General features: G+C 25.1%; 3 protein-coding genes and 1 long non-coding RNA gene across 4 annotated transcripts; 2 read left to right on the top strand and 2 right to left on the bottom strand.

Moving 5' to 3' along the window:
- The first annotated feature begins 531 nt into the window (after positions 1–531).
- LOC132922368 (formylglycine-generating enzyme) lies at positions 532–3,911 on the top strand. Its single transcript, XM_060985854.1, has 4 exons — positions 532–1,333; positions 1,415–1,586; positions 3,326–3,509; positions 3,597–3,911. Exons 1-4 carry the CDS (start codon positions 823–825, stop codon positions 3,750–3,752), a joined length of 1,023 nt encoding a protein of 340 aa, XP_060841837.1. The 5' UTR covers positions 532–822; the 3' UTR covers positions 3,753–3,911.
- Positions 3,787–5,592, bottom strand: LOC132922369 (small ribosomal subunit protein mS22). Its single transcript, XM_060985855.1, has 7 exons — positions 5,375–5,592; positions 5,012–5,178; positions 4,761–4,925; positions 4,552–4,695; positions 4,266–4,495; positions 4,093–4,192; positions 3,787–4,007 (listed from the first exon to the last, which is right to left on the bottom strand). The coding sequence occupies exons 1-7, from the start codon at positions 5,487–5,489 to the stop codon at positions 3,915–3,917; spliced, it is 1,014 nt and encodes a 337-aa protein (XP_060841838.1). The 5' UTR covers positions 5,490–5,592; the 3' UTR covers positions 3,787–3,914.
- Positions 5,593–6,173: 581 nt separating this feature from the next.
- LOC132922366 (transcription initiation factor TFIID subunit 3-like) lies at positions 6,174–8,744 on the top strand. Its single transcript, XM_060985853.1, has one exon. The coding sequence runs from the start codon at positions 6,354–6,356 to the stop codon at positions 8,124–8,126; it is 1,773 nt and encodes a 590-aa protein (XP_060841836.1). The 5' UTR covers positions 6,174–6,353; the 3' UTR covers positions 8,127–8,744.
- A 1,028-nt stretch (positions 8,745–9,772) lies between these two features.
- LOC132923189 (uncharacterized) lies at positions 9,773–12,397 on the bottom strand. The gene is made up of 3 exons (XR_009661119.1): positions 11,124–12,397; positions 10,943–10,997; positions 9,773–10,853 (listed from the first exon to the last, which is right to left on the bottom strand). It is a non-coding gene; the product is annotated as an uncharacterized LOC132923189 (long non-coding RNA).
- Between the last annotated feature and the right edge of the window lie 1,744 nt (positions 12,398–14,141).

The following is a 14,141-nucleotide window of genomic DNA, read 5'->3' as shown; positions in this document are numbered from 1 at the left end:
ATTGATTGCCCAACTATATATTTGAAAAATTTTCTCGTAGAGCAGATGAAATAAGTTAATAATTCACATAAATACATAATCCTGTGATGGTTTCGGATTAGTGCTGTTGAAGTAAAATTTGTTAAGAATAGTTCATAACACGTCAAAATAAAAGCTTAAAAAGCTACCCATACGGCCATACCACAGAATTTTGTGCCCATCCTAAATTTAATCTATTTGATAGGTACTAAATTGTCTATATTAAGTTATTAAAAATAATCATTTATCGTCCTGTCGTTCTGTGCTTAAATCGTTATTCTGTGACCAATGACAACAATAGTCAATAATACAATATAACTATGCGTCTATGCCTATGCAGCAAAACATAAAATAAAACATATTATTACTATTAATACTATTACCCAATACCACAGAATAACCAAAGTTATATAGATAACAAATTTTAAATTTGGTATATTTTTTATCTATTGTTATTATTTATTATCTATTCATGTGCGCCCCGCTTTTTTTAATTTTTATAATTTTAGATAATAGATAACAATATTTACAAAAATACAATTTTAATTTTTAACTTACTAAGCTAGTTTTAACTTTTAGACGTTAAATCAAGATTCAAGATTAAATTTAATTTATTCTGTGGTTTTAGTTTTTAGAACTCAGTAGCTACAAAATGTATCATATAATGATCAATCTAAGTTTCTAATTCAAAATACTCATGATTTGGTTTAAATAAAGAATAATTTGAAATATTTTAGTTTAAAATGTATGTACCATTTAATATGGCCACAACTTACAATTAGAATCGTTTTAAATTAAACATACATGTTAATTTATGAAAACATTAAGATGAAATTATTTTATATTATTACTGTTATTATGGGGATAACATCTTCCGATTCAGATTGTGGATGTAATACAAATCGCAATACAGCAAACACTGAAGAGGAAAATGTTTGCACAACGTCAGCAAAAGGTCAGACAAAAACAGGATCAGAATTAGGATCTATGGTTTTAATTAAAGGACAGAATTTTACAATTGGTACTGACAAACCAGAAATTGTAGCTGATGGAGAATCGCCATCCCGTACTGTGTACTTAGATGATTATTTTATTGATAAATATGAAGTAAGCAATTTAGAATTTAAAAAGTTTGTTGATACAAGCGGATACCAAACTGAAGCAGAGGTATTTGGAGATTCTTTTGTATTTCAATTATTTCTCAGTAAAACTACATTAAAATCTATAACACAAGCTGTCAAAGATGCTCCATGGTGGGTACCTGTTAAAGGTGCTAATTGGAAACATCCCGAAGGAAAAGATTCTGATATAAGTGGTAATACAGCAGTTACATGTATTTACAATAATTATTTAAACTTTAACCAAATAATAAAAAATAACTATATTTTTGTTTTAGACAGAGAATTACATCCTGTTGTACACGTTAGTTGGAATGATGCTAAAACATTTTGCAACTGGGCTGGAAAAAGGTTACCATCTGAAGCTGAATGGGAAGTTGCTTGTAGAGGAAATCTAAAAGATAGACTCTATCCTTGGGGAAATAAGCTTCTTCCAAGTAAAAAGCATAGGTAATTTATTATTATTTAATATTTATGATTTATTTAAAGTTTATATTAAATAAATAATTTTTGGTTCAATTTCAATTAAAACCTGTTAGGTACTCACAGTGACAGTATGTTATTACATTTAATTAATATTATTAAGTATATATTAATATAAATCCTAGTGAATAATAATTCAAATATTTTAATACAAAATATATTACAGTAAAAATTCTAAAAAGCTCAATAAACTGAGAATTAGTTGGTAAGTATTTCTACAAAATACAGTCATATATAAATATTATAAATCAAACATGATATCATATAATATGTTATATGTAACAGGCAGTGAAATATATTGGCTAGTATTTTTTGGACAACTCATTAAAACACTATTTTGTCCAAGCGTGGTATTAAACTGTGTTTTATATTTTGCTCATGACAAATCAGTATTGTGACTTAAAAAAATAATGAAATCAATTTATCATTTAATTAAATTATCAACTTAAAAAAAAACTATTGTTCACTTTTAGATTCTTAGTAAAGCAAAGAATGTATTGATTTTACAATGATAAGTATCTTTTTATCATTTGTTTCTGTCATCACCTTAAACCTTTGTTTTAAAAATATTTTGATTTTTAATAATAGGGGATGTTTCTGGTAGGAATTTGGAACTATTTAGTACTTTGATGGCCAAATGCAGCACTTTTTATAATTGGTAAAATAAAAAATAAAATAATAAAGTACAAATTGGAATTTTAACCAAAATCCAATTTTAAAAATATTTAAACTTTTATAGCTTTTTATGTGTATAAGAAATTTTCAATTATTTTAGATTTTATTTATAAATGTTGATTATAAATTATTCTAAAATATTATAGAAGTTGGAACACTCATAAAGAAATTTGTATTTAATTTTAAAATCGTAGGTATAAACAAAAAACTGTTTATTTCAAACTACAAAATAACTTGATTTTCACAAATGTTGTAAAAATTCTAAATTTAAATATTTATAAAAATATATTGACTAATCAATAAAATTAAATATATTTTTTAATCAGAAAATTATCCAATTATTAGAAACCTTTTATTATATTTTCAAATATGTTTACCCATTCATAAATTATTTATTGACATTTAAAAAAAAAAAAAAATTGAAAATTGATATTACGTAAAAATAGCTCAAAAAAAGTTAAAATATTTTAAAAATCATATATTGAAAATGATAATTTAAATAAAATTTTTATTTTCTATGGTTATACATTATTAATTGTAAAAATAAAAAAAATCAATTTAATCAATTCTTGTTAATTGTAAAATTCTAATTTTCCTTGATTGTTTTGTTTATTTTGCTCAAATAAAAAAAAATACCAGGAATTTTTAATTTTAACCTCTTCAAGGTACAGACTAAATTCAATTTACTATTTACAACCAAAATCAAAATATTGTATCAACAACTTATCATGTACTCAAACAAAAAAATAACACATCATTGTAAAATCAATACATTCATTGCTTCGTTCAGAATCTAATACATAATCATTGCATATAAGACTAAAATTAAGTATTTAATAAATCAGAAAATTATTGAAATTTAAATAATTGCTCGAGCAAAATTGGACAATTGATATAGTTTGAGCAATCTACACATGGCTCGTAATATATATATATATCATTTAATTACAAAAACCTTAGAATAGAATAAACATCAAAAATTTTAAAAAATAGCTTGATTAGTTACATTGTATGTTATTTTTTTTTCTTAGAACTAATATTTGGCAGGGGGAATTTCCATTCAAAAACACTGCTGAAGATGGCTGGGCAACTACAGCCCCAGTAAATACATTTCCAAAAAACGGTTATGGTCTCTATAACATGGTAGGTAATGTATGGGAATGGACAAATGATATTTGGAGTGTGCATCATGATCAAAGATTTACTGTAAATCCTGTGAGTTTAATTATATACTATATAGCATTATAAATTAATAGTTATCGTAATATTTAAAAATACTAAAGAGTGTTTTATTTATTTTAGAGTGGTCCTTCAGATGGAAAAGAAAGGGTTAAAAAGGGTGGGTCCTACTTGTGTCACAAAGAGTATTGTTATCGATATCGATGTGCCGCAAGAAGCCAAAATACACCAGATAGTTCTGCATCTAATCTTGGATTTAGATGTGCAAAAGATAAATAATATTTTTAAAATTGATATTATTACAAAGAATGTGTTTATTTTTAAAGTATGAAAACTAATGTTTATTTATTGTATATACATTACAGTACCATGAAGTATTATCTTTATGGAAAATATTTCTATCAATAATAATATATATATTTTTCATTAAATATTAAATGCTTAGTTTTTTAGTACTTCACTATTTCTAGTAATATAACTTTTTAATGCTTCTTCCAGATTTACTTTATCAATACATTCAGTACTTATGAAATCCTTAAACAAAAATAAGGTTTAAATTTAACAAATTATAATAGTTAAAAAAAAAATAAATATAGAGATATGTTTAATAAAATATTACCTCTATTAATTTAAATTGTTCTTTTGAACTGTCCAATTCAATTTCCAAACCTTGATTTATCTTTGTATATAATTGTATAAACAATATAACATCATCAAACCTAAAATGTTATCATATTTTGTTTCAATATTGATTAAAACTATAATACAAAATTAATTTTAAATATTAAATACCTTTCAGTCTGTAAACAATACATTAAAAAGTTATCTGGTTTTTTATTAAAAGCCAAGTAAAATAATAATGGTCCTAAATGTCTTGTGGATTCTAAAACATGATAATTTTTAGATTCATCAACATGTTTATAAGTACTGAATACAACACGGTGGTAATTTTTATCATCAGGTTCAAATTGACAACATGCACGATCCAATATGAATTCATAATCACCATTTTCAAGAAGAGGCTATATTTTAAAATACAATTTAGATATAATAATAAAAAAGCATTTCTAACTATTACCTTCAAATTTGCATCATCAAACATCACAGGATGCTTTAATTCTCTTCCTGATTGAGGGAAATATATTTGATTGACAGCATGACGTTCATCCTCATTAGCTTTTCTTAGTGTTCCATCAGGTTCTCGTACCACAACTATTCGTCTCTACAAACAGTATAAATTAATTAAGTTTTAATTATAGAATAGAATTAAATAAATAAGACAATTACTTTATCAGATATTCCAAAAGTAATATCTGTGAATACGAATTTGGCGCTGTCAAAACCAATAATATCCTTGTTAACTTCCAATACTTGTCCCAAATCAGTACGTAATGGTACTATTGGTGGCATCTGAACTTTTTCTTTAGCTTTTATATTAACTTCAGCTTGCATCTATAAAGAAAAAATTTAATATTTAAAAAATCTATAAATATATACTCATATAACAACAATTATTTAATTATTAAAAAAGAACAAACTTTTTCAACTTCTGCAGTGGTCATAAATTTATAAATTGGAGTGTCAGGATTTTGTCCAGTAAAACGCTTTCTAAATGCTTTTTGTACATCAACATGAGTAAGTTTAAACAATAAATTTTGTACAGGTTCAGCAAAAAACTTGTTACTCAATTCCTTTGTAATTTCTCCTGAAATAATAATAGATATATTATCACATGTCAAAACTATCTTCTACAATATATTATGTTAAAATCTTTTAAATGTTTGACTTAATAAGTATAAAATAAGTAATATGTTTTTGGTCTTAAATTGTTGAGTTTTTATAACAAAATCCTATAGTAAACAGTAAAATAAATCAATAAATATTGTTAAACTATAACTTACGGTCATGTGACTGACTCGAGAAACTATAAAAAGTGATGTTATTTAAGCTTTTACATTTATATTTATAACCATTTTTAAATCGATAAAATGTTGTAAATAAATTTCTCGAAGTCATATTTATTTTTAAAATATAGTTTGTTAAATATTCCTCAATTCCTGTAAAAACTTTTGAGTTAAAACATCTTAATTTTAAATTAAATAATGAAATTTTTCTTAATTCTGATAAGTTATGTAGCAATAGTATATGATAAGGATAACAGAATATTGATGAAGATATGAAACGCCGGAACCGCGAATTACCAGATTACTGCCTTTTGTACCACAAATTGATTTTCCAAAATCAACTTATTCCAAAACCATTCGACAAAAGGCCATTATTGTCTTATTCTGTGATCCAATCATGCTTATATTGCCAATATTGCATAATATTATTTCACATTATTAAATTAAAACGACATAAAAACATGAAAATAATTATTATTATTATTAAAAAATATGTCTGATTGTATTAGTATTTATTAATCCTCATCACAGATATATACAATGTGTTTAACCAAATACTTAAAGTGTCATATAAAATTTTAGAGTATTTGATGTGAAACTATGAACACAGATTTATGTAAACAATTTTAGTAATTGCAATTGTATATTCACCATATTCATTATTCCTGTACAATTTGTATTAAAATTGACTAGCAATTTTTTACTCAGAAATAATTCATATCTACCATAACCAAGGTTCAAATTTAAAACCTCAAGAGACGCTAGATAGGACGGGTCAAGACTAGTGATAAGAATCTTAAATCACGTTAATAAATAACAGCAATTGTTTATGTAATATGTAAACATTGTAAATACAATATTTAAATTTGCATGCGTTAACCGCCACATTATGTTTTTCAACTTTCAAAAAACAATAAATTATACACGTAAGTAGATTCATCACTTGAATTTCATTAGTACTATTAAAACAATCATAATGGATGACTTCATCAGACAAACATTGACAATTTCTGTTGCTCAAATATGCAATAACATTGGGTGGCATTCTATAACAGACTCTTCGATGAAAATTATGACCGACATTCTTCACCACTACATCAGTGATTTGTCTATAACTTCAAAAAAATACGCGGAACATGCATATAATGATGTACCTGATGTTGAAGATGTAGAAAAAGCCTTTCGTCAGAAATCTATATCATTGACTGACTTACGTAGATATGTAAAAAGCACAGGTCCAGTTAAATTTCCTCATAATTTACCTCTATTAAATATACCAGGAAAGAATGTATTAAATACACTGAAGCCAGGGAGTAGAGAAACTGTAACTAGACCTATTCATATTCATGAACATCTTCCGACATTATATACAGAACAAATTGAAGAAGAAGAGCAAAATACGGATACAGAACAAATTCAAAATAAAATTGTAAATATTAAACAAGAACCAGAAGAAATTATTTTACACAGGCGATTAAGAGAAATTTCTAGTGTAGTCATGACGTCAGGTGGGTTTTTATCACCATCTAGAGAAGGCAGATTAGCAGACTCTAAATTATTGCCATTCCCAGAAATCAAAATCGAAAAACCTCTCGAAACATCTAAACTATCTATAATTTTACCTAATTTAACAAAAGAACCATCACAAAGGATTTTAACAAACAAAAAGAAAACTAAATCAGGATCAAAGAAAAAATCCAAAGGTTCTAAAACACAAAATGTAATTTCACAACCAAAAGAACAAAAATTAGAAGTTTTAAAAAAGAAAAAGAAACCAAAGGAAGAAAAAATTTTTGTGGCAGAATCACCACCTCCTATTCCAGAACCCGTTATAGACGAAATAATTGATATTGTAAACGTACCTGAAAAAGAACAGGTTCCAAAAAAGGTTATTCTTACACCTCATACTAACAAAGTAAAAATGGAAGAAGTTTTACCTAAATTTTCATTTTTTGGTCCTTTACCTCCTGGGCCTGGATTAATACCAACTACATTTCCTCAAATAATTAATCCTGTAATAAATGTACCTGATATAATAGAAAAACCAGCCAGTCCAGTATTAAAAATTGAAAATGAAGATATTATTCGCAAAGAACAAAAGAAAAAGAAAAAAGAAAAAAAGAAAGAGAAAAAAGAAAAAAAAAAGCAAAAAGATAAAGTAAAGGAAAAAGTAAAAGAGAAAGAGAAAGAAAAAGTAAAAGAAAAAGAGAAGAAAAAAGAAAAATCAAAATCCACCAATAAAGTGCCAAAACTAAAATTTAGATTTGGTTCTCGATTAGAAACTACGACAAAAGTTTTGCCTGTTGAGAAACCGCCAGAAACAAATATAGCTTTAGTCTCAGAACCTGAACCAATGGAAGTTGAAGTGGACATTGAATCAAAATCAGACATTTCTATAGATATATTACATGAAATTGATTCTCCTCCTAAAGTTCCTATTCAAAAAATTAAAACTAAAATTGTTGCAAAACCCATTCAGCCAGCAGTTATACCTCCTGTGAATGAAACTCCTCCTCCAGCATTCTATTTTGATGAAGCCGGTAATCAAGTATGGATATGTCCTATGTGTACTAAACCTGATGATGGAAGCCCAATGATTGGTTGTGATGGATGTGATGTATGGTACCATTGGGTGTGTGTTGGTATTCAATGTCCCCCGGACTGCGCTGTTTGGTATTGTCCAAGATGTTTGGCTAAACGAGCACAACAACCAAAAGGTAAAAGAGGTAGACCACGTAAAAACAAATGATAGTATTAATGGTTACATTAAATGATTTAACTTTACATTTTTTGTATTAACTTTAAGATTTATTTGTATAATTGTATCTAAAAGTCAATTTTGTATGGTGATTATTTAAATTTTTATTCACTTCTATTTTACATTTAATTTAAATTAAATGTTAAGTTATTTACTCTTCCAAGTTAAAGTTCATTAATTTACATATGATATTATTAACGGTGATTTGACATTTATTTTTATGTATAAATTGATCTCAAGTATTATAATTGAACAAAACATTAACTTACTATGTTATTATATATTATTAAAATTATTTTCCAAGTAAATACTCAATAATAAAAAACAAACATGTTCATACAAATTGTACTGTTTATTTTTCATAAAACCAAATATTACACTATGATAAGTTAAGACAGAAACTAAAAAACATAAAATTAATTTACTTAATGTTTTGAAAGTTAAAAGTCAATTTATATACTTATATAGTTTAGATATATTATATTCAGATTGTATAAATGTTAGAATAAAAAAGAGGTCTAGACTATCATTTATAATATGTATTAGATTATATGTTAATATTTCATTTTTTACAAGTATAAATTAATAATACTATAATATGGCAATTAAGTAATTATAATTTATATATATATATAATAAATATTTTATATGAGTAGAAAAATGTTTAAAATCAGATATGGGACTTAGCACTGAATATAGTGTTGTGTTAATTATTTATTTTAAAAATTGAAATAAAATAATTAAGAATTTCATTAGGTATAAAAATAAATGAATATTTACTATAGTATTAACCATTTGTTAAATTAATTAAACAATTTAAGTAACCAAAGCCTATTAAGAAATATTACTAAGGTATAAATATTTATTGAATACAAAAGTAACCTTTAAGTTCAAATGTTAATTGTTAGTACGGTAATTTATTAATTCAAAAAATAATTTCCAAATGTACTCCGAGAACTTTTCACTTAAAAAATAATGAGTTTTATTAATATTCAATTAAACACTCATAAAATAATAAAAATACAATATTAATATATTATTCTATAGAAGTCAACAGTTATTTTTAGGTACGTGTATTTATTTGTTTTCACATAACATATTAGTTATTACTTAAATTGATTGTATTTTCAAGGTTTTTTCAATAACTTTGATTGCGTCTTTAATGATAAATCTACATTTGTTGATTAAAACCTGTTTTTGAATGTCTATTAATGATGTTAAGTCTTGTTCCAATAAATTCTTAACGCTATCCATAGCACATCGAATGATTGATAATATTCTAATGTCTATTTCATCGTTAGGGCAACTGAATTTTTTTCTTTGCTGTAAAAAAATATCCAATTGACAGATAATCTCACTAATTACTGGATTTTCTGGAATATTTCCAAACTGCAATGGATTGTCAGTGCTCCAAGGCGGTTCAAACAAATAGTCAGCCATAGTGGAACTATTATAATTATCGCGATTAAAGTACCAGTGGTTCCTGTATTCTAGTATAGGTATATTATTTAACAAACAACGATATTAATTATTAACTAATGTTTACCAGTAGGTAGCCAAAATATATACCTAGGTAATTATTATTTTATGTCAGCCAGAGGCATAATTCATAATTATTAGGAAATTAATTTCCCGCTTTAAAAATGATGTTTAGTTTTATTTACATGTTAAGTATTAAAAAAAAAAAAAAAATACTACATTCGACTGTATTACCTATATTTAAATTCATTTCTGTGTTAGTAAAATATTATGCCTTAACTCATATCTTAACCTATCAATAAGGACACTTTTTTTTCCTGTTTGAATCGACGATGCCGCGGGAACTATACTTTTTCAAATAACTTCCGCGACATCGCCATCGTTTATTTAAATAATTGTATGTGACATATTATTACATTTTACATGTTGCGGTTAAATTACTTATGGCGGACATTTAAATTATTTTATACATTTTTTTCATTTTATTTTAAAATGAATTTGGGCTTTTGTACCTTGGTAGTGGGATAAAATCGCAAAAATAAATTGTATTACCTGATACAATATTTTACTGACCTAACGCGCGACGCTCGACACTTTTCATGTGCGCACGGCCTTACCAGTTCCAAGACAATACAAAAACTTGGACCTTGTGAAAAAAAAAATTCTAGATTGGAATATTTGAAGACAGTGGGTTTTAAATTTCAAATTTAATTTTAAGATACCTATTCATTATTATATTAGTTTAATATATTTATTTATTTATTCATGATACTTGTTTAACTAATTTAAAATAATACTCAAAATTATATTATTATGTTTTACTGATTTTTTTATTTTTTGAATTAATTTTAATATCACTGTAAATGCTTAATTTAACATTAATAATAACTACGATTTTAATTAAATACACTTTTTTTAAAAAATTTATTTACGCTTATGGGTTATTAAAAAGGTAATTTTATTTGCGCTTATGGGTTATTTATTTTTTCGCTTTTGGGTTGCGTTTGGGTCATATTATGCGCTTATAAACTACAACCCTTCCGGAGTTTTGTCTTCGGATGGAGTGCGATGTTGACCCTCTCTGGTCGCTGTTGATTGATCCGTCGATGTTCGATTTTGTACAGTTTGCCTTCTGTGCGTCTCCCGTTAGGCGGAACCGGAATTCCGTGATCCGTCGGCACCACATAGAGTCATCTCTACGGGTTGGGATTTTCCAACCATCAATTAAAAGCCCAGTATCTAATGCATTATATAATGTGACAGTTAATTTTTCTTTAAAACATAAAAAATAGTTAAGCTTTTTGCATCGGTTAATTTACTGTAATTACATTCTTGAATGTCGTATGATCATCATTTTTGTCTTCGGATTTTCTATCGGAAAATCTGCAAGTCAATAATATCAATTTTAAACATACAACAACGATCTTTAGGGGTTTTGTATAGGCAAAATCAGAACTTTTCTCCTAATCGTAGAAACTTCCATGAGTAAAAATATAATAGTATACTTACTATAAGTATTTAGCCGCAGAAACTTCTTTATCAATATTATTAATCGTGGACCAGTTTTACAATTATTCTATTGCTGAACATTGGACCAAATCAATTCCTGATACCTATATCTTATAAATATAATTCATTATTAAAATATTAAATTCAAAATATATTTATGATATTTTTCTCCATCTTCTCTATAACAATCCGTAAACTTGTATGATGTACAAGATCCTCCAAAGCTTAGAGTTGTTTTACATCCTTTTCGTCTAAAAATCCTTTTTTCTCTCTGCTCTTTACACAATATGTAGAAAATCATCGTGTATTACACCCCATATTTTATTGTTTGCCAAAATAGTTTTATTAGTTATAAAGACAAATGTTTTTTCTCACTACTTATATTTAAATATTTAAATAACAATATTTTGCCGACATATTGATTGTTTGATATTTTGAACACAAGGTACGCTGTAAGTAATGACTAATGACGCATACTGCATTGTGCATAAACGATATGATGTGCATTTTAATGTGACGTGTGGCGGAAGTTATAAATCAACTAATAAAGATATACTATATTGGTTATAGTAGTAAGTATCTACCTACTGCGTAGTATTAAGGGCCATAGTACGTCTATGATAATCAAGATAACCAAACCACTAAAATTTGTTCAATTTGTTGAGTTCATGTAAAAACCACTGGTTGTGTCATAAATACAATTTTCTTTAAAAACTTTAAAAATTCAATTTAATCTGAATAACATTCAATTTTTTATTTTTAAGTAAATAAAATTGGCTTCCTAATATGAGGATGTATCAAGCTTTCTCAAAAACATACTATCTAGGCTTTCCAGTCAGTTTTTTTTGCCAATATCTGTGCCATAATATGTCTCATTAACGTCTCATTATACACAATAACCTAAAATTAAAACAGTCTCTATTACAGCTAAAAACTACAATAAAAAATTCCATACCAAATCAATTAACAACACAAATGCACTAACATTTAACTTAATCAATGAACTTATCCTAGATAACCACGTCAATTAAAAAAACCCTGGTGTCAAGTTCTCTTGAATTTTGACTTGAATTAATTAACTAAAAAAACTTCTCTATCTCCCCAAGTCAGAGGTTTTCCACACTGGGGGACCTCCTTCTTCGTGTTATTCATGCTATTGTTATCTTTATTTATCAAATTTACGTATCGTAATCGTTAATAAATATTATTACAAATTGTAAATATTATTTATTTAAATAAAATAAAATAAAAAATAAATAAAATATTTCAAGTTAATTAAGCTTTTATATATATTATAATATATTATTAATAAGTATAATAATGAGTAATATATATACTATATTATAATTATACTATATTATTATATATATTATATATATAATGAGTATAATTGTTTAGTTATTAAATACATAGATATGAATTATACCTATTTTATATTTAATATGTATTTTATTTATTAGTTACTATAATATTAATTTAAAATAACAATACAATAGCAATATAATTGAATATTGATATATTTAATATAACTTAATACGTATTATAATGATTCAATTTAATATTATATAAAAAAATTAAATAGGAAAAATAATTAAAAAAAAAAAAAAATAGAAACACCAACACCGGATGTCAGATACCGAGTCTCTTCGCTTCACTTGTCTCAGTACAAAATAATATATTATTATTTATTACAATATGTTTTAATTCAATGAAAACTATTATTGCATTATAAAAAAGGCAAAAGGGGGAAAGTGGGTACCGCTCAACGCTCTGCAACTGTACACAATAGGTGTCGAGTAGGTTACTGTAATAGATGTGTTATACTTGAATTCAATTATGATAATAATAATATTATATTTAATTATTTTATGAAATACGAATAAGTTTATAGTATAAATAATAACTAATAGCTAAAAATTAATCTACGAATTTTTAAAATATCATTGTGTATAGTTAAATTCATAATACAGTGAAACTTCCATAAAACGAAGTCTCATGGGGAACCAAAAAAAATCGTAATATATAAGAATTCGTTAAATAGAATTACATAGGTATTTCATATGCTATATTGTATTAAAATAAAAATTATTAAAAATAAACTACAAATATATATCATGTTATCTTATTACATATTTATCATATTTATCTATTTAATTTGTTATTGTGAAATAATTAGTGAGTTTCGTTTGTTTATTATTTTTATAGTATTTTTTTTTCGTAAAATGTTTCTATTTGGTTAACAAAAACGGATTTGTTAACAAATTTCAAATAGCTTATTCGTTATATAGAAACATAAAATTCTTTATACAGAGACAAATGTACGTATTATCAACAATGAAAGTCATGGTTCTCAAAAATAATTCATTAAATCGAAGTTCGTTATATAAAAGTTTTACTGTAGGTATGTGTAAACATGTTAAGTCTAAGCAAATAATGTATTTTATATTAATTATAACAAAAAAAAAAACATAATAATATATAACAATTCTTCATTTAAATATATAATTTCCTATAAAATATGTAAACGTCAAATGTTTATAAAAAACTGCGCCTATGTATTATTTTTATATTTAAATAGATGTAATAAAATTTTCTTAAGTCATGTATACAATTTAAACTTTTAATTACTCATTTTTTTTTTTTTATTGACAATAATAAAAAATATAATCAAAAATTTCTCATGCCTAAAAATAGCTTAAAAATAACCAAAATATTTAGGAAATGTTATCAAATATAAAAAACAACTATATGAACATTTGATGAAAATTTCAAGTATCTTAAACTATTTGGTTTTTTGAATTACAACAGAATATAAAAATCGTTTTAAAAGAAATAGTTATTATTATACGGGTAAATTATTCAATGGCATACAAATTCAACGTCAAACGCTTAAAAAAAATTAATGTGACTTTGATAAATGGTTTTATATATTTATAAAGCCTATAAAGGTAGAAAATGTATGAAGAATCTTGTATTAAATTTTTAAAATTTTAGATATACATATATACATAAAAATTA

Source organism: Rhopalosiphum padi, chromosome 2 (genome assembly GCF_020882245.1).
Source record: "Rhopalosiphum padi isolate XX-2018 chromosome 2, ASM2088224v1, whole genome shotgun sequence".
Taxonomy (NCBI): domain Eukaryota; kingdom Metazoa; phylum Arthropoda; class Insecta; order Hemiptera; family Aphididae; genus Rhopalosiphum; species Rhopalosiphum padi.
Note: the sequence above shows the minus strand (reverse complement) of the source record. Positions and strands in the feature narration are given on the sequence as shown.